Source organism: Gopherus evgoodei, chromosome 4, assembly GCF_007399415.2.
Source record: "Gopherus evgoodei ecotype Sinaloan lineage chromosome 4, rGopEvg1_v1.p, whole genome shotgun sequence".
Taxonomy (NCBI): Eukaryota; Metazoa; Chordata; order Testudines; family Testudinidae; genus Gopherus; species Gopherus evgoodei.
The window spans coordinates 84,940,893-84,966,514 of NC_044325.1; the positions used below are offsets into that span (position 1 = coordinate 84,940,893).

Sequence of the window (25,622 nt, forward strand, 5' to 3'; positions counted from 1 at the left end):
GCCTCCTTATTTAAAACAAGTCTAATGTGTTTGCGGGGAGGGATAGCTCTCAGTGGTTTGAGCATTGGCCTGCTAAACCCAGGGTTGTGAGTTCAATCCTTGAGGGGGTTTAGGGATCTGGGGCAAAAATCTGTCTGGGGATTGGCCCTGCTTTGAGCAGGGGGTTGGATTAGATGACCTCCTAAGGTCCCTTCCAACTCTGGTATTCTATGAAGCTTTCAAGTGAAGGGCAGACAGTTCATACAATAGAGCAAGCAAGCTTTGATGGGCTTGTCTTCCTGAGTTCACTGTGGAACAAAAGGTTCTACTGAGATTACATCTCATTCATTAAGGCACTGGAAGCGTTAAGTGAACTGTACATGCTACATAATGGCATCACAGGAGCAAAGAAAGGGATTCTTTCTGCCCCCAATTCCCTAAAACAGGCTCTGGTAGACAGCCCTGTATTTTGTGGAGTTGCTAACAAACAGCATGAAATTCATCTGGGTACAAGAAAAAAATCAAACACGTGAAGATGCGTAACTAAAACACTAAAGTGATAAGACTCTTTAGAGAGTATTAGCAGGGATTACAGCTCACTTTAGTAAGTAATGGGCCTGAGGCAAAACCAGTGAGTGGTATGTTAAAGTTTATTTATTGTTCTGGCCTAAAATCCTCTTGATATTTGATTTAAGTGGCATGCAGTGTGTTTTTCTGTCAAGTGGGTATCTTTACTTCCTCAATGAATGATGTATATTTGTGGTCAAACTGGTACATTTTCTCATATTCAGTGCATCTTTTCAGCTATTAGATTGCTCTGCTGAGCTCGGTATTTTGAGCATTGTGAAGAAGTGCTGAGGCGTATTTTTTTTTTTAGGAAACTACCTTGATTCTGTTACCTGCATTTCTGTGCATTGGATTTTACTGTATTTATTGCTCCGTTTTGCTGTTTCTGTTTTCCCTAGTGCTTGATGCATGATTCAGTTTCATATCTTGTTTCCAGTGGTGAGGTCCTTGGGTTTTATTCTCCAAAAAATAGGATGGTATATTAACCAGATTACAGGTTAGATTCGCCCCCACTTTACCTGCTATGATGTCTCCCTGCACTAGCTAATGCTAATGCACCTAGTACAAGATAGGTTCACCCACCAGGAAGGGCGGGCTGTTTTTTCAGCGTGGTCCTGTCTTGTGAATTCTGGTGGAGGAGCACAGCTTTACAATCAGGTGAAGGCTGGCGAGGGAACATATTTAATCAGTACTACTGGCTGCACCATCTCCTGAATCAGCAATATCACTCTAGGAAGGCATTGTGTAGTCAAAGGCCCCCGCCAGGGTTGCCACCTTGAAAGCTAAGGTATCACTTTCCTTGGCTGAATCTGGTCCTACAAGTTTTTAAGCCATGAGGATGATGATGATGATAAAACACAGCCGGAAAGCTTTAAGATAAAATGCAAATGCTGTATATAGCTTCTTTGGATTTATAAAGCTTCCTCTCATATGTAGTAGCATGTCAATGTGTAGCATGATGTGATGTAGAGCGTACAGATATTAAAATTGGCTCAACAACAGTTGAGAACATATATACATCCGACACAAATGACCAAAGGAAAACAATCAAAACATTTGAGTCAGAAATCACATCAGAAACCTGTTGATTACCTATATACTTTCTTGTGTAAAACAAAGGTCGATATTCACACACTTCTCCATAAAAATCATTGAAGAACAGAGCTGCATCTTCCTAAAACTTAATATACACCATTCATTTAAAAAAAATATTATGACATGCTAAAGACAAATTTTTCTTTTGATGTAAAAGAAGTGATACTCAGAATTCTAATCCTAATTCACTAACAGACTTGGCTCAGCCTAACATTTACTTACTTAAACTTTATTTGTGAGAGTTCTTAAACACATTTTAAAAAAAACTAAGAAGAGCTGAGCTTTGCTGCTGGGTTTATGAAGTCTACACTTCTGGGGGTGGAGAAAAAATGAGATTTCACAGCAATATGGTCCAAAATTAGATTTGCAAAGTGACAAAGATAGATCTGTGTGCCTAGATTATCTGAATTTTATACACTGATAAATTAAACTTTGTAAGTGATTACATGTGCCTTCCATCAACATAAAATTTACCAGATTCATTAAAAGGAGAAGCAGTCATTGTTTTCCCAATTATTTAAAGCATTTTTCCCCTAAAAATGAAAAGTAATAAAGTGATTACAATTGATGGAAGTGAGAGATTCAGATATAACCAGTTTAAATTAGACAGAGGACTCCACTGAGTGGGAGAATAGACTTTTAAGTTCTCTGCAGGGATGCAAGACAGACACTAATGTAATGACATTTTATGTACAGAAAAGATATTGCTAGAGCAGGAATGAATCTTGCACATCATCGTGAAGAAAATTTTACATTTTGGGGGAGACTAAGGAAAATTTTCCAGAGCAGGCTGATTAAGAATTATGGCAAGTGTTTGCAACTACTGAGATATTAACAACATTAGAATAAATCCTTAAGAGATAGATTAGTGAGCAGAAGGCAGGTCAAACGTGTATGTTATATGTATTTATCACATGACTCCACAGTTTACCAGACCGGTTTCATCTTCATGTAGGTGGTATATGAACTTATTAAAATGAATAATTAATCAGAACTAGTCCTTTAAATAGAACACAGTAAAGAATGTGATCGAATAATAAAGCACTGTGTTACAGAACAGAAGAGAAGCTTTGCCTCAGGCTAAAGTTCCTACTTGGCTAAACCAGAAGATAGTAAGTAAGTAAGTAAGTAAGTAAGTAATTCTAACTAACTAACTAACTAACTAACTAACAAGATTTATTAAAGAGCAATATGTCCTGGATCATGATAAACCTGTAGCCTCTCTAGTATGACATTATGGCATACTGAGTTTTATATTTGGTTTGAGCTAGTTAGCCTGTAGACTTCAAGGTCTGATGGAAACAGTTTAGATATTTTTCACATTTCTAGTAAGAGCATTTAAAAAATAGATTGTTTTATGGTGATGTTCTCTCTCTAGATCATATAAGTGGCTGTAATAACAAATACTCATAATAATAATATCCTCAGTTCTGTGTCTGAGGGTAACTAAAAATATTGGATATATTCACAAAAAACAATGCAACTGTTACATTAGGTACAATGAGGGAAGATTTCTGAGTAGATAAATATAGGGATTGTTAAGTGGCTGCCTAAATTTTTCCTCTGCCACACGTACAATGTGTTCCTTCGTACCCACAAACAGTGACTAAAGTCAGCTAATATAATAGCTTGTTTCTTCAAAGGCAATGAAAACTCCCAAGTCTACATAGTTCACCAAATATAAGGAATACAGCTTCACTTGGGTGACCCTGGACAACAGAAGTTCTTTAAAAAATGTCTTTGCCCCATGAATAGAGCTGAGGTATAACTCTCGAGTGGGATACATTCACAAAATCTCAGTATTCACCACCAAACAGTAGGATTTTGTTTGTCAGCCCCAATTCAGCAGAGTACTAGAATCTGTATATTTAATAAAGGCGGTAGAAAATTTTTAAACAGTTTTCCGACAGAAAATGCAGAGTCATCAAATTCTAAAATGTTTTGCAGCAATGTGTTAATTTAGATTAAATCTTTGATAGAAACATTTGAAAGTAGTCATTTAGACTATTCCCTTTAGATTCATTTAAACTTTTATATTATTACATTTTTATATATTTAATTTTATATTATATCATAATGTTTCAGCATTATCAAAGTGAAACTATTAGTTTCCAAACTGAAGTTTTTCCAAACAGTCAGAATTTTCTGCAGGACAGAAATTCCATTTTCTGACGTGCTTAAAGTAAATACTACAGTTAATGCATAAATCACACTGAATTCAAGATAAGATTTCCTAGTTCATATTAAAACTACAAATTGCCTTGTCTTCATTAGGATTTTACCTTGTTAGTTACCATGTACTAACTAACATGAGTTAAGAATACACATTTTTTTCCTATTGAAGACAAAGCCACACAAAGCTTTTAGTCATACTGGATTACGTTTCATTTCCCAGTAGCTTCATCAGCTTTAGGCTACCAAAACCCAGGCTTCCAGTAGTGTATGTTGTGGGAAAGAGCATGTGTGTATTTTTCCAATAGGATTTCCCTCAACATACTTGTGATGTTATTAATATGAACTGGGATCGTATAGATCATTGTTGCAACCAAGGTCCTGTAGTGGCACCAAATCTTGTATAAAGTGGGTCAAATAAGGTGTCTAAGACAAGGTTATGATTATGATATCTGTACGCATGCATCATTTTTGTATTTAAAGTTATAAGTATCGGCTCTATACTGTCTGTATTTCAAACTTGTGCTATGCTTCTGGGTAACACCCCAGACAATAAGAACAGGAGTACATGTGACACCTTAGAGACTTAAATTTATTTCAGCATAAGCTTTCGTGGGCTACAGCTCACTTCTTCAGATGCATAGAATGGTTCCACAAGGTTCCATTCTATGCATCCGAAGAAGTGAGCTGTAACCCATGAAAGCTTATGCTGAAATAAATTTGTTAGTCTCTAAGGCCATGTCTACATCTAAAATTTTGCAGCACTGGTTGTTACAGCTGTATTAGTACAGCTGTATAGGGCCAGCGCTGCAGAGTGGCCACACTTACAGCAACCAGCGCTGCAAGTGGTGTTAGATGTGGCCACACTGCAGCGCTGTTGGGCGGCTTCAAGGGGGGTTCCGGGAACGCGAGAGCAAACCGGGAAAGGAGACCAGCTTCGCCGCGGTTTGCTCTCGCGTTCCCGGAGCCACCCAGCAAACCGCAGGGAAGGAGACCTGCTTGCTCGGGGTTCCGGGAACGCGAGAGCAAACCGGGAAAGGAGACCAGCTTCGCCGCGGTTTGCTCTCACGTTCCCGGAGCCACCCTGCAAACCGCAGGGAAGGAGACCTGCTTGCTCGGGGTTCCGGGAACGAGAGAGCAAACCGGGAAAGGAGACCAGCTTGATTACCAGAGGCTTCCTCCTTCCACGGAGGTCAAGAAAAGCGCTGGTAAGTGTCTACATTGGATTACCAGCGCTGGATCACCAGCGCTGGATCCTCTACACCCGAGACAAAACGGGAGTACGGCCAGCGCTGCAAACAGGGAGTTGCAGCGCTGGTGATGCCCTGCAGATGTGTACACCTTCAAAGTTGCAGCGCTGTAACTCCCTCACCAGCGCTGCAACTTTCTGATGTAGACAAGCCCTCAGGTACACAAGTACTCCTGTTCTTTTTGTGGACACAGACTAACACGGCTGCTACTCTGAACCCCAGACAATATGGTGTCAGCACTGTCTAGCCTGCTTGATAGCCCATTAAGGCCCATCAGCTATACAACTGATCCACTGAGAGAAGGCAGATTCATGACTCAGCAAGGGGTATGCAGGGACATGCCTGTGGACAGAACTCTAAGGTTTTTCTATGCCATGTGCTGGATTGCTTGTCTTTGGGACAAAAAAGCAGAGACCGCATGGCAAGAGACTATAAAAGGCTGCTGCAGCTCCTCCATCTTGTCTTCAGTCCTGCTTCTTACTTCTTGAGGGACCTTGCTAAAAACTGAAGCTCTGAACAAAGGACTGAATGATCCATCCCAGCTGTGAATGTACTCCAGAGACTTAATCTGAGCTTGCAATTTATCCATCACTGCTACAAGCCTGAACCAAGAATTTGCCATTACTGTATGTAATTGATTCCATGTAACCAATTTTAGCTCTCATCGATATCTTTTTTCTTTTATGAATAAACCTTTAGATTTTAGATTCTAAAGGACTGGCAACAGTGTGATTTGTGGGTAGGATCTGATTTGTATATTGACCCAGGTCTGGGGCTTGGTCCTTTGGGATCGAGAGAACCTTTTTTTTTTTAACTGGGGTATTGGTTTTCATAACCATTCATCCCCATAACGAGTGGCATTGGTGGTGATACTGGGAAACTGGAGTGTCTAAGGGAATTGCTTGTGTGACTTATGGTTAGCTAATGGGATAAAACCAAAGTCCTCTCTGGCTGGTTTGGTTTGCTTTAATAGTATAGGAACTCTAGCTTTGGGTTGTAACTGCTCTGCTCTAAGTAATTTGTCCTAATTGACACTCTCAGAAAACAGCATCGTTACAATCCTACACACAGATTTGTCATTTAGGAATTCAACCTACAATGCATCCATCCTGATATGCCAAGATTTTAATACAGCACATATTTACTCTCTAGGTGGTCAGTCAGAAAAATCTGCATGAATTCTAGAGATAGGACTGAAGGAAACAAGAACCTACTGTATAATTAGAAATCTTATGTTAATCTACAGTTGTGTGAACATTCTCATACTGGTTGGTAGAATAACATTGCAGTCTTCTGGTCTCCTAAGAACCTGCCAGATTCCAGTAACCACAAGCAATCACAGAGTTTGTGTCTGATCTACAGGATGATGAAGCATATGGTAATTTTTTGCTTGTCTGTCAATGCAGTGAGAAAAAAAAAGGACTATGTAATAACAGACAGTTTTGATAAGTGTAATACAGCAGATGAATCCTAAAGTAGAATTAAGGATTGAAGATTATACCTCTATCTGTGCCAAAGCATTTTGTCATTTTTAGGCTGCATTCTAACTTCTGGAAGATAGGCCATGAATTTATGAAAGAAGAAATATTGTATGAAGTGAATCTCCTATGTACAGAGTGACAAATGTTCTTCCAGAATGATTACTGAATTCAGATGCTAACCTGAGAAATTAGAACTGGGCATGGTCTTCTTAGGAAGGGTACTCAACATTTTCTGAAAATCAGGGCCTTTTGAAGTGATATTGGGCTTCCTAAAATTAAGGTACCCAAAATCACAAGTCACATTAGAACAGCTTGACTAGTAAGTTTATTTCTCTAGGAAGGGGCTTTTAAAAACAACATGCTGAATGAAATCAAAATTTAAAATAAAATCCATACCACGATAACTTTTACTTGAGTTTAGATTTGTAGACATACATGAAAATCACACAGCAATCAGCACCAGCCTCCCCAGAAACAAACACAAAGTGGTTGCTTAAGACAGGACAATGAAACAGGAAGCGTCTAAATGAAAACAAAATTCTTTAAGAAAAACAAATTGTTGCAGCACAAAGAAAAAAGTTTATTTGAATGCCCAGTATTGAAACTCAATATAGAAGACTAGTCACTCTGTACAGAGTGTGGATGTAACTAATTGTATAGCAGGTCAAGATAGTCCAGTTAGTGCTGGGTACTCTTTAGATCAGTTTATTTTGATTAATAAATAACGTTTACCAACCTTTTGCTAGTTCTTTCCTTAGTTTCAAGATAGCATCAAGGTCACAGTCAGTAGTAGCATATGAATGAGGCACAGTAGTTTTAGATTCTGTTAATCTCTTAGCAATAACTCTTCGGATGTTGCTGGCAGGGACTTCTGTGAACGTACCCTGAAAGCAAATATTTTGCACACTAAACACAGGCAGAAAACACACACACTCCTCTGCTGAAACAAGAGTAGGGCAGTAATGCTTTTCAATTGGTAGCTTTTGTTCACTTACAACAACCCCAACTTTCAAAACGCATTAAAATGTAGGAAGTATTTAATATGCCTAAGATTAAATTTAAATAAATTGAATTTTCTATTCTTGCTGAAAGATAGCAGAATGAAAAATCATATTCAGACCAGCAAAACAGGTTATACAGAACCAAGGAAATTAATGAAGTACAGTGTTTATTTTATCTTACTCCATAAAGCTGAAGTGTGAGAAAATGAAGGCTGAAAAAAAATCTGAATATTTGCTCCATTGCACCATGCCTGCCAGATTTAAATCTGGATAAACACAGAGATTCTAGGCACAGTACTATAACATGTTATATAAGTACCTGATCTTTAGCAGATAAAGGAAATCAAGACTGGTAGTCCACACAGACAATACTGACAAGTAACAATTTTCTTTAAAGAAAATTCACAGTCATATACATTTGGGGAAAAAAGTGTACCAAATTTCTATTATTCTGCCCGTATTTCTTATCACTGATAAGGAACAAGATAACTTCAGTTTACAGAGTACAATGAATCCTACTGATCTAGCAAATTACTCCAAAAATATCAGCCCTGGTTCTCAGCTAGTGAAATCAACACTGTGGTATTACAATAGTTTAGGGCCTGCAGAGTATAGTTCTGCTGCACCTTTATTGTAGTAGAAGACTGTTAGTAGAAGCTCTGTTGAGCCATCGATTTATCAATCCCTTTAGTGGTTGCTTAAGACAGGTTTCACTGTACATCTCTCTCCTCTGTCATCAACCTGCCTCTCCTGCCTAATTCATTCAGTCATGTCACAATTCAGTATTCACAACCTTTTGATGAAAGGGAACTCTTTTGCAAGCAATTACTTGTAATGCCAATGAAAACAGACGCAGGAAAAATGTGGATTTCACAAGAAATACTCTCCAAAATTATACAGCATATACACTGTATGTTGAATACAAATCACAGTGTGCTCTGATATAGCTGAAGGCAAAGCACTTTTTTATCATGACAGAAAAAAAATATCTAGGCCTGGATTTTTTTTTTAACCTTACCAAAAACAAAACAAAACAAAAAAAAACACGTCACACCCTACATTATTTCAATGTAGAATACCAAATACCAGCCCTGAAACTGCAGCTGTACTTCAAAGTTGGTTCTAGAAGCAGAATGGTCCAATTTCATAGATCCTGTCTTGAAGCATTCCAGCATGGTGGAATTCCCCCCCAAATAATGTATATTTCAATATTTCAGGCCCAACTATTCAGAGAAAACTTTGTGAGCCTTTGATATTTTTTAAACACAAACAATCTTTACTTAACCCCAATCCTCTAACCCTTGCCTAATCCAACTCTACACTCCTAACCTAAATTTATTTTTAATCCATGCTTATAGAATTTTGCACTCACAAACCTCTTCTTATTCAGAGATTTCAAAGTGCTATACATAAAATCAAATACACGTAATGTTTATTGTATAGGCAGGGGAAAAAACTTAGCCATTGTGGCCTTAAGTACACTACGGTGGAAAAAAAGGCGGGGGAGGGAGGTTCCCCCAGTTGGGTTAGCTCAATTGAGGTAAAAATGGAGATCAACTTTGATCAAAAAGATTACTTTAGCTCAACTGACCTAACAACTTAAACATCCACTTAGCATCAATTTAATGTCTTTAGTAGGTTAATACATAGCTACGTCATGCTAAATGTGTTAAATTGTGTTTGCACTGACATTAACTGTGGTTTTCAGTCCAGTTAAAGTACTTTAATCGAACTAATTCAGTTGGGGGGGGCACCTTTTTCTGAGTGTAGATAAGGACAGAGAAGTTAAGTGACATGCCTATGGTCACAGCAAGTCAGTTGCAGAGTTGGGAATAAAACCCATGAGTTCTGAATCCCGTTTCCAATCGCTAGATAACACTGACTAAAATGAAGTTCAGTATATTTGTCAATATTATTATTTTTTAATTAAAATGAAAAGATGTAGCATTATTTAGTTGTAACTCAGCAGTTCCCAAACTCAGTTCGTGGCTTGTTCAGGTTAAGCCCCTCGCAGGTCGTGAAACGCTTGGTTTAACTGAACATCCACAGGTATGGCCACTCGCAGCTCCTAGTGGCTGCGGTTCACTATTCCCAGCCAATGGGAGCTGCAGAAACAGGAAACCCCTGCTGTAACTGAATGCATGTTGCTGCTTTAACAGAAGTATTACCTGTGCTGCTGGCTGACCCGGTATAGAAATTGGCGGAACTGTAGGCCGCGGATAAACAGAGGACACAGTTTTTGCTTGTGGAGCCAAAGGCACTACAGTAGGCTGAGTAGGGGCAGGAGAAACCATAGGTCTCGATTCCACAGCTTTGCTGTTCTGTTTCTGCTGCAGAAGATTGAGTGCATCCCTGTTGATTAAACAGTAATACAAAAAATACTTAGAAAGAAAAAGCATAACAGACAAAAAAAAATACTACAATTTCAAGAATCAACTCTAATGAGTAACTTCTGGCTATTAAAATTCTGGATATAAACTAAATGAAAAAGCAATTATTTTTTAATTAATAATAATTTTCAAAATGAAAACTCTGAGGAGCATGAAGAAACACCATAAATGTTTATAGATTATTCATCCCTGACATGTTAGGATTTAAATCTGCAGCAGCACAGGGCAGTTGAGAAACAGGAGTACATTTATCATCATTAAAGGACAACAGTGGCAAAACTATACTATGCATTGTACTGTCAATTCTTAAAATGAAGGTGTTACAGGAACAGATGAGACATGCATTCAGATTATATTTGGGACACAGCAAATAAAAGCTGTTTCATTTATGTTACAATAAATCACAGAATCTCAGAGTTGGAAGGGACCTCAGGAGATCATCTAGTCCAACCCAGTGCACAAAGCGGGACCAATCCCCAGACAGATCTTTACCCCAGTTCCCTAAATGGCCCCCTCAAGGATTGAACTCACAACCTTGGGTTTAAGCAGGCCAATGCTCAAACCACTGAGCTGTCCCTCTCCCGCTCACATACTCATAATTGCACCAGCTGTGAACACTGAAAAAGACGACCAGTTATAAATAAAGCTGAGATTATGTCATGGAGGACATGGAATCAGTGACTTCCAGAGACCTCTGTGACATTTTATGCTGCAGCCCTGGGACAGCAGGGCTGGAGCTGTCAGCCAACAGGGACCTCCACAGCTCCCAGCCGCTACAGGCTCAATACTTATATTTATTTATTTATTTTTAATGTAATACCCCATTGCTCAGGAATTAATGAAAAATAATAGCTACTATCTTTATATATTCTAGAAAATGTATACTGTTGTTTGCTGGTTAGCTCTGACACTATTACAATAGTTGTGTCAACATCCTTAATGACCACCCTGCACCTTTAAGCAGGGGGGAAGTTTGGCTGACAGACCATGGTACAAACAAGACATAGAAAGGGTAAGTAATTTGCCCAAGGATAACACAGGTTCATGTCCAAGTAGAACTCTGCAATACCTTGCTCCCAGCCCTATGCTTGGTCCACTAGACCATACTGGCTCTTTGATTAGGAAATAATAAAGTTTCACATCTCCTTACATAATGATTAAACAAAATCCTGGGAACCTTACGCTGATATAAGTGTGTATTTGTGAAAATGCTTTAAAAATAAAGTGTGAAGAGCCTTCCCCATGAGTGAAGGGAACAGTGCTTTATGGCTGTGGGGGAGGGAAGGGGAAAGAGATGAAAACTACTGCAAAAGGGAACGCAGGCTTTGAAAAGGGGCAGTGCGGTGCCGTGAGCCATCCTTTTCACACGGACCAAGACTGAAGCAACTCATTATTTAAGTGCAGGGCAGATGTTAAGTGCAGGTAGTCCACAGGAAAAGTATATAGACTTAAAAAGAGGTGTTCATTAAAGGAACGAATGGAGGGTGGGTGAGAATTCCTATGATTGGTACGGCAGGGAGCCAATCCCCCATGCTTATAGGCCACCTTAACTCTCCACGGGGGGGTGGATGGTAAGGTCCCGGCAATGGATTTGCTGGAGGGACCTGGATGGAAAGAGAGGGGGAGCAGGTAACCCCCCCCAGGTAATTATGGAATAAACATGGGATTACCTGCACTGTACACTTATCTGCCAGGTAGACCCAGATATCTAATAATAAAGTTGTGGTCTGATTAAACCCACGTCAAATGTCGGCTGTCCTTCTTTAGACATAGCCAGCCAATAACACTTGTGTACAAAGATGCTTTGATACACAGGCAGTGTTGGAATTAAGTTGTTATAGGACTAACCACAAATATTATTTGCTGAAGTACCTAAGCACAACATTTTGAGCTAAGAATGCAGTTTCACCCTTAATAAAGAATTTATTTACTTTTGCAAATTAAAATTATACTTGAATTTCTTTTAAAATCAAGGATTTGTTATTTAATATAGATCCTGTACTCGAAGAAAAACTTTTACTGAATAAAATGATGTTTAAAGAAAAAACTAGATGTTTTAGCTGAGAAAATGGTCACAAAGATGACACAAAAAGAGAACAGAAAAGTATTTCTGCTTTTTAACATGGCAGTAGAAAGTATTTAATTAAAACCATCTGGTTATTGTCATTTGATTGATTTCCTTAGATTTTAAGTGTACAAAAATTATAAAACTATTAGGACAAAAGATCTTTATTTTTAAATTAGAAGATTCATTTAGAAGTCTTTAAATCCTATAAGTGCAGCACATTAAATTTCTTACTACAGAATCTCTGCAATTCAACTGATTAATAAAAAGACACAGTAGAACACCAATTTATGAATGTCACGAGTTACAAACAAAACATTCTTAAGACAGGGGCCTGCAAGTAAAACTGGATGGGGACACAAGGCATCTCGTGTATTTTTTTTAATATTTTTAAAAATATTTAAATATTTAATTTAAAAAAAAATAAGGTTGGCAACAACACTGCTTTTGAACTGCTTTTCTAAAACCTATTAACACAGCATTGGGAGGGAAGCAAATCTTAAGACAGGTAAATCTATTGTCAAAACAGCACACATTCATTGGTAAGCATACATTTTCCTTCCCACTACATGTATTAAAGTAAATTGAATATTCCTTGTCAAACTTGTTACGACGTGGAATCTGCACACGCTGGCAACTCAGTGTTACACTTCACTACATCACTATAATAAGATGGCCCAGATACTTACAAACGTGCAGCCTTTTGACTAATATTTTCAGTGTCTCCATGCAAAGTACTAATTTAGCAGAAGTTCAGATTTAGGAAGTTCTCTGCATAATTTGGACACCTTTTTCTCAAGTGCAATTGCCTACTTGTCTATTTTACAGTTTAAGTACACAAGCTGAAACAAAATATCCTAAACAACAGTATTTAGAAAGCCCAATTCTGCAAACCTTAATAAATTAACATAACCTTGCAGTACATGGTGCCCATTGGAGAGCACATTGGCATCCCTGGTGGTGATTATATAATACTGTGTTGTTCCTCAGCTACCTCAGTTTCCTTCTCCTGAAATCAGAGTACAAGGATGGATAGAAAATTCAGGTTCTCTACACTTAAATCACCACAGTAGCACAGCTGCAGCTGCACCACTGTAGCACTTCAGCGTAGCCACTCACTACAGCCATGGGAAGGTCTCTCCTGTTGCTATAGTTAATAAATCTCCCTGAGAGGTGGTAGCTAGGTTGACAGAATAATTCTTCCATCAACCTAGTGCTGTCTACATGGGGCAGAGGTTAGGTATGTTTAACTACATTGCTCAGGTGTGTGGTTTTTTCAACTTAACTTTTAGTCAAGACCTGGCCCCAGAAAAAGAAAGATGGTCAAAGAGTGTTAATATATTGAGAGAGATACCCTGCAAAGAGCGACACTTTCTGTGCTTCATATTTTATAAAAAGAACCTACAAAAACTGTAGCTCTTCAACATGTTGTAGTCAGTGTGGGTCTCACTGTAAATATCTATGTGCCTCATGCATGCAAGATCAGAATCTTTTGCATGGCCACCTGGCTCCTGTGCCAGTCATTCCTTCAGCAGAGAGAACATATCTCAATTTGGAGTTATGCTCCATTTGGCTCTGTGTTTTGGTGCTGACCTTCTGCTGATGTGCTGACTTTATTGCCCAAAATGCCAGCACCAAGGCAGCTGGTGTTGCGGGTTTCATGGACACTGAGATTGTCAACACAGAAATCTCCACTGCTGACTGTCAGCACCAACATCACCTTCTCCGGCTTCCCCGCCACCACACACACACACGCTCCCCGAGCTGAGGGTATGGTGTGTGTTTGAGAGCACACTGGCCAATGATGGTTTTTTTGGTCTCATTCTGGTAGTGACTGTCACCTTTGGTTCCAAAGTGACCCATTTCTCTAGCAGATGTAACTTGAAACCAGCAGCACTGGATTTATGGGTAACTGAAGAGAAGGATTTGTATGCAGAGCACCTGTCAGGCATGTGGCTCTCCCCTCAGCTGATGAGGCAATAAATATGTCCATCTTTGATAGAAATTAATCAATCACAAGACCAATGTGGTTTGAACCATGACATTTCAGAGTCCACCATGAAGCATGATGGTTGTACAAAGTGCTTCACCCTGCTTTATAGGCGTGAGGGGAAGGTGTATGTCATGAACAGTCAGGGCCAGCGCTTCCATTTAGGCGGCCTAGGCAATCGCCTAGGGTGCCAGGATTATTGGGGGGCAGCATTTTGCCGGGGGTGGGGGTGGGGAGGCGACAGGCGGTTCCGGTGGACCTGCCGCAGTCGTGCCTGCGGAGGGTCCCCGGTCCCGTGGCTCCACTGGACCTGCTGCAGGCATTGCTGCAGATGGTCCACTGCTTCCACGGCTCCAGTGGACTTCCCGCAGGCACGGCTGTGGCAGCTTCACCAGAGCCGCAGACCAGCGGACCCTCTCTGCAGGCATGACTACGGCAGGTCCACAGGAGCCGCGGGACCAGCGCGCGGGGCGGCGAAATGGCTGTGCGCCTAGGGCGCTAAAAACACTAGCGCCAGTCCTGTGAACAGTTCTCTCCTTTTTTTCCCCAGAACATCTAAGTCAAGGAAAATGGGCATTTTAAGGTATGTTTTCTTCACAGACTGTAGCCAGGGGAAAGCAAAAAGTTAAAATCTCTAAGAAAGTAGTGGGTTGAATGGTCACTACATTCTGTCTCAAGCAGCAAGAGGGAAGGTTACAACTTCTCTACCCTTTCTGGATTTGAGCCCTCCCACAGGTGTAAAAGGTGCAGTCTCGGACACACATGAGGTGCATCTGCAACTGCCACGGGATCCACCCTGACATACACTTGTAGAATGCCTATTCTCTCAGCCTTTTGTTTACTCTGATGGCATTTTTTTTTATTTTATCCTTAAAACCAGAAATCCCACCTGCAGTTTGGCCTGAAAAAAAACAACAACAACAAAGTATAACCTAGCTTTTATCTCAATGAACAGCCTTGGGTACAAAGCAACAGAGAGCTTCCCAGTATAAACAGTGAGGGTCTGGTCCAGTGCAAACTGTGGTAAATTGGGGTCCTTGTACTGACTTCAGTGGGCTTTAGATTTAGACCCAGATTGTGTAAATTGTGCCACTCTTTAGTCTCATGCAACCTGTTCCATGGAGTGTTGCTCTGTTGAATCTGAGCTGTGTCACCACCTCTTCCCCAATCTGTTTGGGCACATGGGTGAACGACTTCTGAATTGCCCTGACAAAAGGCAACTGTAATTGGCCATTGTGTGTAATTACTTTTTGTCTTCCCTTCTCTAAAATCTCTCCCTAAATCAAGGAGTCAGTTTAAGAGTCCAGAAAATGTAAGAGTTCCTTGATTGTGTTTTCCAGTGTGATGTACTCACTGACTGCCATATCGTCTCTGCTAAGCAAACCAACAACCACCTATCAGCCTAAACCTAACATTGACCACTTACAGAGTTGCATGTTGATAGTTAAGGTGAAAAACAACAAAAACAATTATTTAACTTTTCACATTATCAAGCAAGGTCTTTTAAAATCCAATATAATAAAGTCATAAAACTTTTTCATCTTAGATATCATATTCTAATAAGCCCTAATAACCATGTACAGAACAAGCAGTCAGCTATTTAAAAAGATTGTAATGGATGCTGCATTTTATTCACACAGATACAGAGATTGAGGCTGAAGTAGTTTTTCCATTCTATACTCTGATTTTCATGCTATAAAATATTATTGAAAACCATTCAATACAGCAGCCGGTCTCTATGATTTGCGAGACTTTGGATACATTTACAGTACTATGTAAATGCTTAATAAAGAAATAAGTAAATAATAGGCTGAAACATGCATAATGTGTTTAATGTACTAAAATTACTTCTAGTGTTTATCTTCCTTTAGAAGCCACAGCTTCAATAAAATTAAATTGGTTCCCTGTGGCTTGCATGGAAAATGTACAGCTACTGATCAAGGATAGCTTGTCAATTAAGTTATACATTGTGTATTGCTATTTAGTAAAAATTGTGACAGAATTTTAAAATGACTTGCATCCTGAGATTTATATTGAAATGCAAATTTTAAGGATAAAAAAATTACAAATACTTTACACTTGTACAGTGTCTTATAGGCCTCAAAGCATTTTACAATGCAAACAATAATTAATCTACATAGAATTGTAAATAAAGTCTTCACTTTATAGATTGTCTCTCTGTGTATCAGTTTCCCAAAGTGAGAGCAAGTGAAAATTGAAACCAGCACTCCATATGGAGGAAACACTACCATGTGGATTCAGTCCCTGCTTAAGGTAATATTTGTTTCCAGTTTTTATGTTGTTCACAATATCCAGAGGGAGAGTGTCTTCTGTACTTTTACTGGAGGTAGGCAACGGTCTCTTCCAATGCCACTGGTGAGGAAGGGTATCTGAGCTGCATTTTGAGAAAGGTGAGGAGAGGAAGTTGAAATGAGAAGGCTTAGCACTGTTGTAAGGCTACTTCTGTTCTAACAGTAGGTAGAGCTGCTAACTTGAAATTGTTACAATTATAGTCACAGCTTTAAGACAAAAAATATATTTAGGCATCTTAGTGTGTTTGACGAAAAGCTGTAGAGAAAGATCTTTAGCATATAAATATTCAACTGCAAGGCAGACCCTCATAGCACACAAACATTATTAGTGTGTTACCTGGTTATGAAATTATATCATATAATTTAATTGTGCTCTAAGTTGTATATTTCTTACTGCCATGTTCAGATTCCAGTAGAAATAATCTGTAGATAAATTACTTCAACTCTTGGTCTTAGTTCTTTGAACATATTTTGGTGAATGGTTTAATCTACTAGGATTTCTTCTCTAAACACAGGAACTCAAGTACTGATGGCCCATATCTCACGTGTTTGGAATTATCAAGCTAGTTCCAATTTGACAGTTATCTATCTCAATAAACCACCATGTAATTTGTCACGTTCTGAGAGATCTCAGGAACAGTATGGATGTGGCACGTGAAGACCAATGCACTGGCCAAGCTATGTGGAGAAATGTATACAGCAACTAACTGGAACTAGGCAGAGTATTAGCAAGTCCCAGAAGACAAGGGGGATGAAAAATGTGAACAAGTTACAATGTGAAGAAATTAGAGAAAATGCAGGTCAATACTGTCCACAGTATTAATTTCTTTCCCTCTTTTTTAAAAATTTAATAAATAAATAAAATAAAATGAAATACTATAAATTAAGAACTACAAACTAGCCATTAAGAACTGAAGTGGATGATGCATTTGCTAAACAGACTGACAAAAAAACAATTTAAATACTTTTCCTACTTTTTTGCACTATTTAAAAAAAGGGTAGAGTGAGAAAGAAATCTCATTTAAATGTAATAATTGTGTTAATTTTATGAGTACCATGAATTTACAGGGCAGGCATGTGGCTTTGGACCTTCCAAAAGGCAATACCCCTTGTATCCTACACTTTCTTCCATTATCATCCAGGCTTTTTTCTTTAGCGCTTCCTCTATATTTACTTGATATTTTCCATATTTGTACAACTGAATCATGTCTTCATTTTCACAAGTGCCATGCCTTTCTATTTGTTTCACAAGGCAATTACTCATCCAGGAAGCACACTAGCCAGCTTTCCAAACAATCTATATTCTTCCTTGAACAAAAGTATTGGATCCCAGTCAATAGTTAATAGTTATTACATAGCTTGTCAAAGCAAAAACATGGGTGCTAATCTCAGCTTGTCAGGTGTCGTCTTCTATGCCATCAAAAGAGTGAGCATCAAGACTGCACTATAATCAGAATCTGATTCAATAAGATAAGCTTAGCAGCCATTACCCATAGTCATTGCACTGTTGAATGGAGGTTGTACAATTTTAGACTGGCGCCTATTCAAGACATACAAGACATAGCCACAAATATTGGAACTGTCCCTCTAAAATCGGGACATCTGGTCACCCTACTTAGGTTGTAAATTGCATATTATTTTTAGGATATCAAGTTGGTGGAAACAAACAAAACCTCATTTAATGTCCATCTCTGTTCCTGGTTTTACACTTCTCTGATTCTTGTACTTTGATAGCCAATACTGAATATCCATGACCAGCAAGCAACCTATTTACTTTTAAATACATCCAAGTGAGCTGTGCTGTAGTGCTCTACCTCCATGATTATTTACCTATTAGCCTACTTGATAAAGAGGCTGATTTGTTTAGCTGTGCAGCACAGCGTGTATTTTCCTGAGTTTCATGCAAACATGCAATATTTCATCCAAAGAGAGAGTACCTGCCTACAAATATCCGCAAACTTTTCTTTTCAGACAGTATTAAACAGAGGGGTTCTAGACGTACTTACAAAACTTCTCCATTTTAAAATAATGGTTAAAACAGCAGGATATATCTTTAAAAATGACATTTCCGAGTAACTTTGAACTGATGAAAGAACTTTTGAGACACACATTTTTGCAGCTATAATAATTACCTTCCTAGCAGAATCTGTGGTACATTTCCATGACAACTAGGGGATGTTAATTAGATAGCTCAGAGTCCCAGAGGGTTCCCACCTGCCATGGATTAGTTATACACCATAATTTACAGTTACACTTATATAATTAAAAAGCTTTCTGATAATGTGCTGCTATTACAAATGATACCCCCTCTATCCGGCTCACTATTTAATCCAAACAAGGCACAGTCTGCAGGAAACAAAGGTTAAGAAAGGCAACACTTTCATAGTTTCTTGTTTTGTTACTGTGTTTGACTCAAGCCTAACAAACCTGGTCATCTTTGATATAAGGTTTCAACCATACAGAACCAGCATGTTACAACAGCTCAACAGCTGTGTGAGGAACATGAGTGGGAGTCTGCCTAGAGAGGGAATGGTTTTATCCAGGACAAAATCAGTTTCCTGAAGGAAACCCTTCCCACACAACCTTACCAGAACACACATGCAGATTTGAGGGGCATCATTTCAAGGAATCCCTGATCTATAATGCTAACAAATGAGCACCCAATTCCAAAAGCTGCTGGGTGCCTTTACTGAAACCACATCTTAATGGAGAGCGTAGTGCATCCAAGGCATATAAGGAGCACATTAAACCATCCCAGAATCCTCAACATTCACAACAGAATTAAAGACAGGCTAAAAACAGAGATGGTTATGAAAGAGAATTCCAGACCCCAATCTCTTTAAACTTCGAGGAATTTCAGAACTAAGTTTCATGTCTTTAGCCTATCTGTACTAAAATGGAAGCAAAACAGACCCTGGACTCCACAGATGAATTCTTGTGTCTGCTGGGGTCAGCAGTGCAGCCAATTACTTCACACAATAAATGAATGATAAAATGATGTTATAATTAGCTCATATGCTATGTCATATATAATCATTGAAGGCTAAACAGATTTAAGTTGTAGGATTACAGAAGTATAAAATTGTTAAGTATTTAGAAGTGATAATTATGTGTTAAGTATCTAAGTAAGCTCGGCTGAAAAGCAAGGGCTACAGGCTGAGGCCTGTAAGATGTCAGCTTAGCCATACTAGCCAGAGGCTTAAGAAATGCTTGACATAAGTAAGTGACCAAAGAATGACCCTATGCCACAAAATTATGGGAATAGATGTGCCAATGGGTGGCACTGCAAAAAATTAATATTAAGATTAATTTTTTATTACAAGATACCAGGTAGTCACATTTTTCTAACACATGCCTTAACTGCAAGGTGCACCATGTGCGTAAATGCTAAAAAGAATTAAAGGAACTACAACCTATGGAAAATGAGGTACCCTAATATTCTTGGGGGACAATACAAATAAGGAAAAACAGGGTAGACACCTTCACGTACATGCACAGAGTATTAGGGTTGTCAGAATCACAAGATAAAACAGGGCTCCCAGAGTGGATAAAATGAGTTCCGTATGCGAAAACTTCAGCAGGAACCAACCCTGATGATCAACTGACAAGGCATCCATCAGGCCCTAAGAATATCATTAAGGATGTGAGTATGACTATATTTGTAACTTGTGCATAGGTCTTTATAGGATTTCTGTATGCATGGGTAACTTTAATAAAACTTGTAAAACAGACTAGACCTTGTACTTGTAAATGTATGTGTAGTCACTGTCCTTGAACTTTATGTTACTAGAGACTCTAAATCTGATGCAAGTAACAGAGGTGAAAGCACTTTATTGAACTTGAAACTGTAGCCACCAGCACCAAACCCACAGTGTGCAATACAGCATTACTAAATTCACTTTAAATAAAATACAAGGCTACAGCAGTGACCCACGTGTGGGAAAGCAGGAGCTCAGATTCCCCATAAAACAGGAATTAGGGAAGGGTGGCCTCTGCTGCTTCTTCTGACACTTTATTGTCTCCATGCATGTGGGGGAGCTCTTCAGGCCCAATGAAACCCCTGTGCCAGCTGACAGCAGTTTGTGAGCTGTCAATCATTCTAGTAGTGAGCTAAGGGGAATGGGAGGGCTACACTATCTCTCCCAGCTGTCACATGGCTGGACAGTCCCTGTCCCAGGGATCATACAAAGAAAAATACAAACTTCTTACAATGTCACCCAGTCCAGCTTCCCACATCCTCAGTTGGTCATCCAAACAATCAATTCCCCCCAAGGAAAAGGTTGAGAGAACAAGTGAGTCTTATAGGCTGAACACCATGGAATTCGGGATAGACTGAAAAAGGAAATGAATAAAATATTTGGCTTAATTACAGCAGGCTTATACATACTCTTTAGTGAGAATTCCTCGAGGCCCAGAGGGAGTAATACTGCTTGGGTCAAGTCCATGTGTCTCAAGAATGTAGCGGGCAGCAGGACTTAAGCGAATCCTGAAGTTAAAAAAGAAAACCACCTAAATAATAGGGTTAGGTGAATGTATTTCACACGCAAAATGTCAGAGGGTTCTGGATACCACGTGCTATGGTCCAGAGCCTCAGCTCCAGCTGTGGGGAATGCAGTGCAAGTCAGTGGGTGTCTGTGCAAAGACAGCGTAAAGTTCACCCTTGTACTTATCTGATCCCAGGGCTGCAATGTGAAGGGCTGGCTCTACTATACCACAGTATCAGAGCCTTGAGGTTACACTACAGCTACTAGTGACCCCAAGGAGCTGAAACCACAGCTGGGCATATTCCAACATCAGGGGTCCCAGCCATCTACCTTATGCTACCAGCAAGGAATGGAGTGACACAGAAGCCTCATATAAACAGATAATCACCACAGAGCAAGATTGCCAGCTGCACAGATCATCTCTTGGCAAGGTAGTATAAAAGAGCCCTGCTGCGTCTGAGGAGCTGGCCCTGTATGTTTACTGTCTCACAAGGTATGTCTACATCTGAGGCTGGCCCCGTGCCAACGGACTCTGGCTCGCAGGGCTTGGACTACAGGCTGTTTAATTGCAGCATAGACATTCAGGCTCTGGCAGAAGCACAAGCTTTGGGACCCTCCCACCTTGCAAGGTCGTAGAGTCTGGGCTCCAGTCCGAGCCCAAAAGCCTACACCGCAATTAAACAGCCCCGTAGCCCAAACCTGCTTGCACAGGCCAGCCAGAGTTTTAACAGCAGTGTATACATACTTACACAAGCTTGCTCTTCTTTAATAGCAGGTGAGGTAGTGACAACTGCATCATTAGTTTGTCTCATTTCAATTATAACAATCTTTATATTTAACATCTTCAATTTTTGCTTTTATACTTAAGTTTACTGGACAAACTTCTAGAAGTACAACAGATCATCTGGACTGAGAAATAAGGAATTTATGCAAATAATTCTAATCTCATTTTCAGCTTTACAAGTTTAATGCAGTTTCCTCCCACTCTCAAACATCAAACTTTTTTATCTGTGTCATCTCAACCCATGCAGGATATGCTTTGCAGTAACTTTCCAGAGACAGAGTTAAGCACATCATCTACAGCACGCAACACTGATCTCCACTGCCATACAGAAACTACGAAGGTCACATCATAACCCAATTCTGCATTTTAATTGAGAGGTATATTGGAGAAATGTTCCACAACATTCATTCCATCTTAAGATAATTTATATGACATGAGAACATAGTGAACTCAGGCAGACTTTAAAATTCTTAGATGCAAAAGTTAATTTAGCAAAAATAACAGAGCAAGATTAAGTACTTGAGACCAGATTTTACTTCAAGGCATTCTTACAAGAATTTTGAGAACAGATAAACAGAAGAGCAGGTAGGAGCGGAGCCCTTTGAGCCACACAAGGATTCCAAGTGCAGTAATACCAGCTTGACAAGGAATGTAAATCACTAAAGACGTTAATTTGATTTTAAATTAATTGTCACGCATTTGTGATTAGGAGCATCACTGAATCAGTTTCTGTTCCAACATTCTCAGACATCAAAGCATTTGATTTAACCCTTGTTAGTGTTCTAATCATTCTTCTACTATAGCAAGCATGCTGTTAGAGGCTTCAGTTAATGTCTTCCAAAGGTCTTCCCTACTTGCATTAGGACAGCCTGAATGTTAGTAGCAGAATTAAACAAACAAATTGGACAGTTAGGCAAGGACCTAAAAAATTAATTGAATTGTATAGTGGTCAACACTCATAGAACCATAGAAATCGTAGGACTGTAAGGGACCTCAAGAAGTCATCAAGTCCAGCCACCTACGCTAATCCAGAACCAAATCTACCTACACCATCACTGACAGGTGTTTGCCTAACCTGTTCTCGAAAAACCTCCAATGAAAGGGATTCCACAATCTCCCCTGGAAGCCTATTCCAGATCTTACTTTTTAGGTTAGATATTTTGCCCAATATCTAACTTAAATTTCCCCTTCTGCAGATTACTTCTTGTCCTGCTTTCAGCGGACATGGAGAACAATTGGACTTCTTTGTAACACATTTGAAGACTTACCAGGTTCCTCCCCACTCTTCTTTTCTCAAGACAAAAAAAATGTGCATGTTCAAACCTTCCTTGGAGGTCAGGATTTTCCTAAACCTTGTTTTGCCCTCCTGCGGACTCTCTCCAATTTGTCCACACCTTTCCTAAAGCATGGCACCCAGAATTGGACACTGTACTCCAAATGAGGCCTCATCAGTACCAAGTAGAAAGGGACAACTACCTCCCGCATCTTACATAAGACACTCTTGTTAACACACGACAGAATAATATTAACCCTGTTTACAAAGGCCTCACTTTGTTGGGTCATATTCCTTTGGCGATCTTGTTAGTTTCAAACGAGTTCTCCAATTTGTCAAGGTCATTTTGAAAAGTAATCTTGTCCTTTATAGGCTGCTGATACTTAACTCCTGTTTTTGGCAAACTTACTCATAAATTCATAGATTAAAAAACCAGAAGGGACCACTGGGATCATCTAATCCAGCACTTCTCAAACTGTGGGTCTGGACCCCAAAGTGGGTCGCAGAGCTGGTGTTAGAGTCCCTGGGGTCTGGGGCCAAAGTCAAAGCCCAAGCCTGACCACCCTGGGTGCTGGGGCTCAGGCTTCAGCTTTAGGGTGACCAGACAGCAAATGTGGAAAATAGGGACGGGGGTGGGGGTAACAGGAGCCTATATAAGAAAGAGACTCTAAAATCGGGACATCTAGTCACCCTATTCAGCTTCAATCCTGGGTAGTGGAGCCCAGGTTACAAGACCCCGACCTGGGGCTGAAGCCCTTAGGTTTTGGCTTCAGCTCGCCCGTCCCATCCACCCACCTGGGGCAGCGGGGCTCAGGCTTCAACTTTGGCCCCTTACCATCTGGGGCGGTGGGGCTTGGGCAGGCTCAGGCTTCAGTCCCACCTTCTGGAGTCATGTAATAATTTTTGTTATCAAAAGGGTGTCATGGTGCAATGAAGTTTGAGAACCCTTGATCGAGTCATTCCTCTTGTATAACAGAAGCCATAGAACTTTCCCAAAATAATTCCTAGAGCAGATCTTTTAGGAAAAAAATCCAATATTGACTGAAAAATTGTCAGTGATGGAGAATCTACCATCCTTGGCAGCTTGTTTCAGTGGTTAATTATTTTCACTGTTAAAAATGTACATCTTATTTCCACGCTGAATTTGTCTAGCTTCAACTTCTAGCCACTGGATCATGCTACACTGAAGAGCCCATTATTAAATATTTATTCCCCATGTAGGTACTGTGATCAAGTCTCTCCTGAACCTTCTCTTTCCTATGCTAAATGAATTGTGCTCCTAGAGTTTATCACTATAAGGCATGTTTTCTAATCCCTTAATCATTCTCAGGACTCTTTTCTGAACCCTCTCCAAATGATCATCATCATCCTTCTTGAATCGTGGACACCAGAACTGAACACAGTATTCCAGCAGTGGTCACACCAGTACCAAATATGTAGGTAAAATAACTCTCTGCTCTTGAACTCAAGATTCCCCTATTTATGTATTGTAGCAGGGTAGTTACCCTGTTCCTGCCCTGAAGGGTTTAAAATGGCCCTGGGGAAGGTTGTCGCTGGGAGCTGCTAAACTGGATGGTTTGGCTGCAGCTGGGGCCACACCCCAAACAGACTCAGTTGGCCCTATAAAGCCAGAGAAGCCAGGGGCAGTCAGTCAGTCTCCTGCTGCCTGTAGAGGGAGATGGGCCTGGCTGCAGGGAGCTAGAGACAGAGTACCTGAGTGGAGCAGGGCTGGGGAGCTCCAGCCTGGAACACCCCAGGCCGCAGCCTAGCATAAGGCCAACAGGTACTGGGGGTTGCAGAGGGCAGCCAGGGATAGGCCAAGGCAGAAGGTCCAAGCCCAACCTTGCCAGTGATGAGTAGGCTGATACTGCAATCTGCCCCAGGGCGTGGGGCTAGATGATGACTGGCAGTAGCCTTATACTGAGGTGAGGTGAGACTAGTGGGTGGGGGTTTCCCAGGAAGGGGAGACCCTGAGAGAAAGGGGTTACTGCTTAGGGGCAGCATCCCAGCTAACGGGGCACCGGGGTCCTAGGAGGGACATGGGGCCAGAGGGCAGGTGGATCACCAAGAGCTAATTCCCAGAAGTCACCAGCAGGAGGTGCCGCAGGGGTGAGTCCATTCATCTACACGTATCCAGGGACCACATTAGCCTTTTGGCCACAGCATCACACTGGAAACTCATGTGCAGCTAATTATCTGCCATGACTGCACATCTTTTTCAGAATCATTGCTTTCCAGCAGAGTCCCCCATCATGTAAGTATGGCCTATATTATTTGTTCCTAGATGTATATTTACATTTAGCCATAATAAAAACATTGTTTGCTTTTGCAATCCAGATCACTTGGTATCCTGTCCTCTTCGTTATTTATTCCTCTCCAATGTTTGTGTTATCTGCAAACAGTGATGAAGATGTTTTGACTGATTATTACCATGGTGTCCTTACAAATTTGCACAAGTTGTATTGAGAGGGCACACTTAAGTCAACACTTCTGAACAATCCACACCTCTCTGCTGAGAACCGCTTACATGACACTCTTATTCCAGTACAAGAGTAACTTTTTTCAGTTTAGATTAAAACTCTTCCTATGTGACATAAGCTAAATTGAAAAAAAAGGAACTCTTATACCAGAAGAAGAGTATCCACACAGGGAGTTATACCAGCATAACTATATTGGTTTAAATTCATGCCTTAGATTATAGAAAACAAAAGGGGGAAAAAAAAAACCTTCCTTTGTAGACAAGGCCTAAACAAACCAGGCAAATCTAAAGAGTCTCTCA

The 25,622-nt window shown here is 40.1% G+C and overlaps 1 protein-coding gene across 2 annotated transcripts in view; it reads right to left on the reverse strand.

Annotated features, from left to right (window-relative positions):
- The window catches only part of PDHX (pyruvate dehydrogenase complex component X), a 103,712-nt gene that overhangs the window by 35,369 nt on the left and 42,721 nt on the right, over window positions 1–25,622 (reverse strand). For both annotated transcript variants that reach the window (XM_030560056.1, XM_030560055.1), the window contains 3 exons: window positions 20,690–20,788; window positions 9,714–9,897; window positions 7,281–7,428 (listed from right to left, as the gene is read on the reverse strand). In XM_030560056.1, coding sequence (XP_030415916.1) covers window positions 7,281–7,428; window positions 9,714–9,897; window positions 20,690–20,788 — 431 coding nt within the window. The remainder of the gene's footprint in view (window positions 1–7,280; window positions 7,429–9,713; window positions 9,898–20,689; window positions 20,789–25,622) is intronic.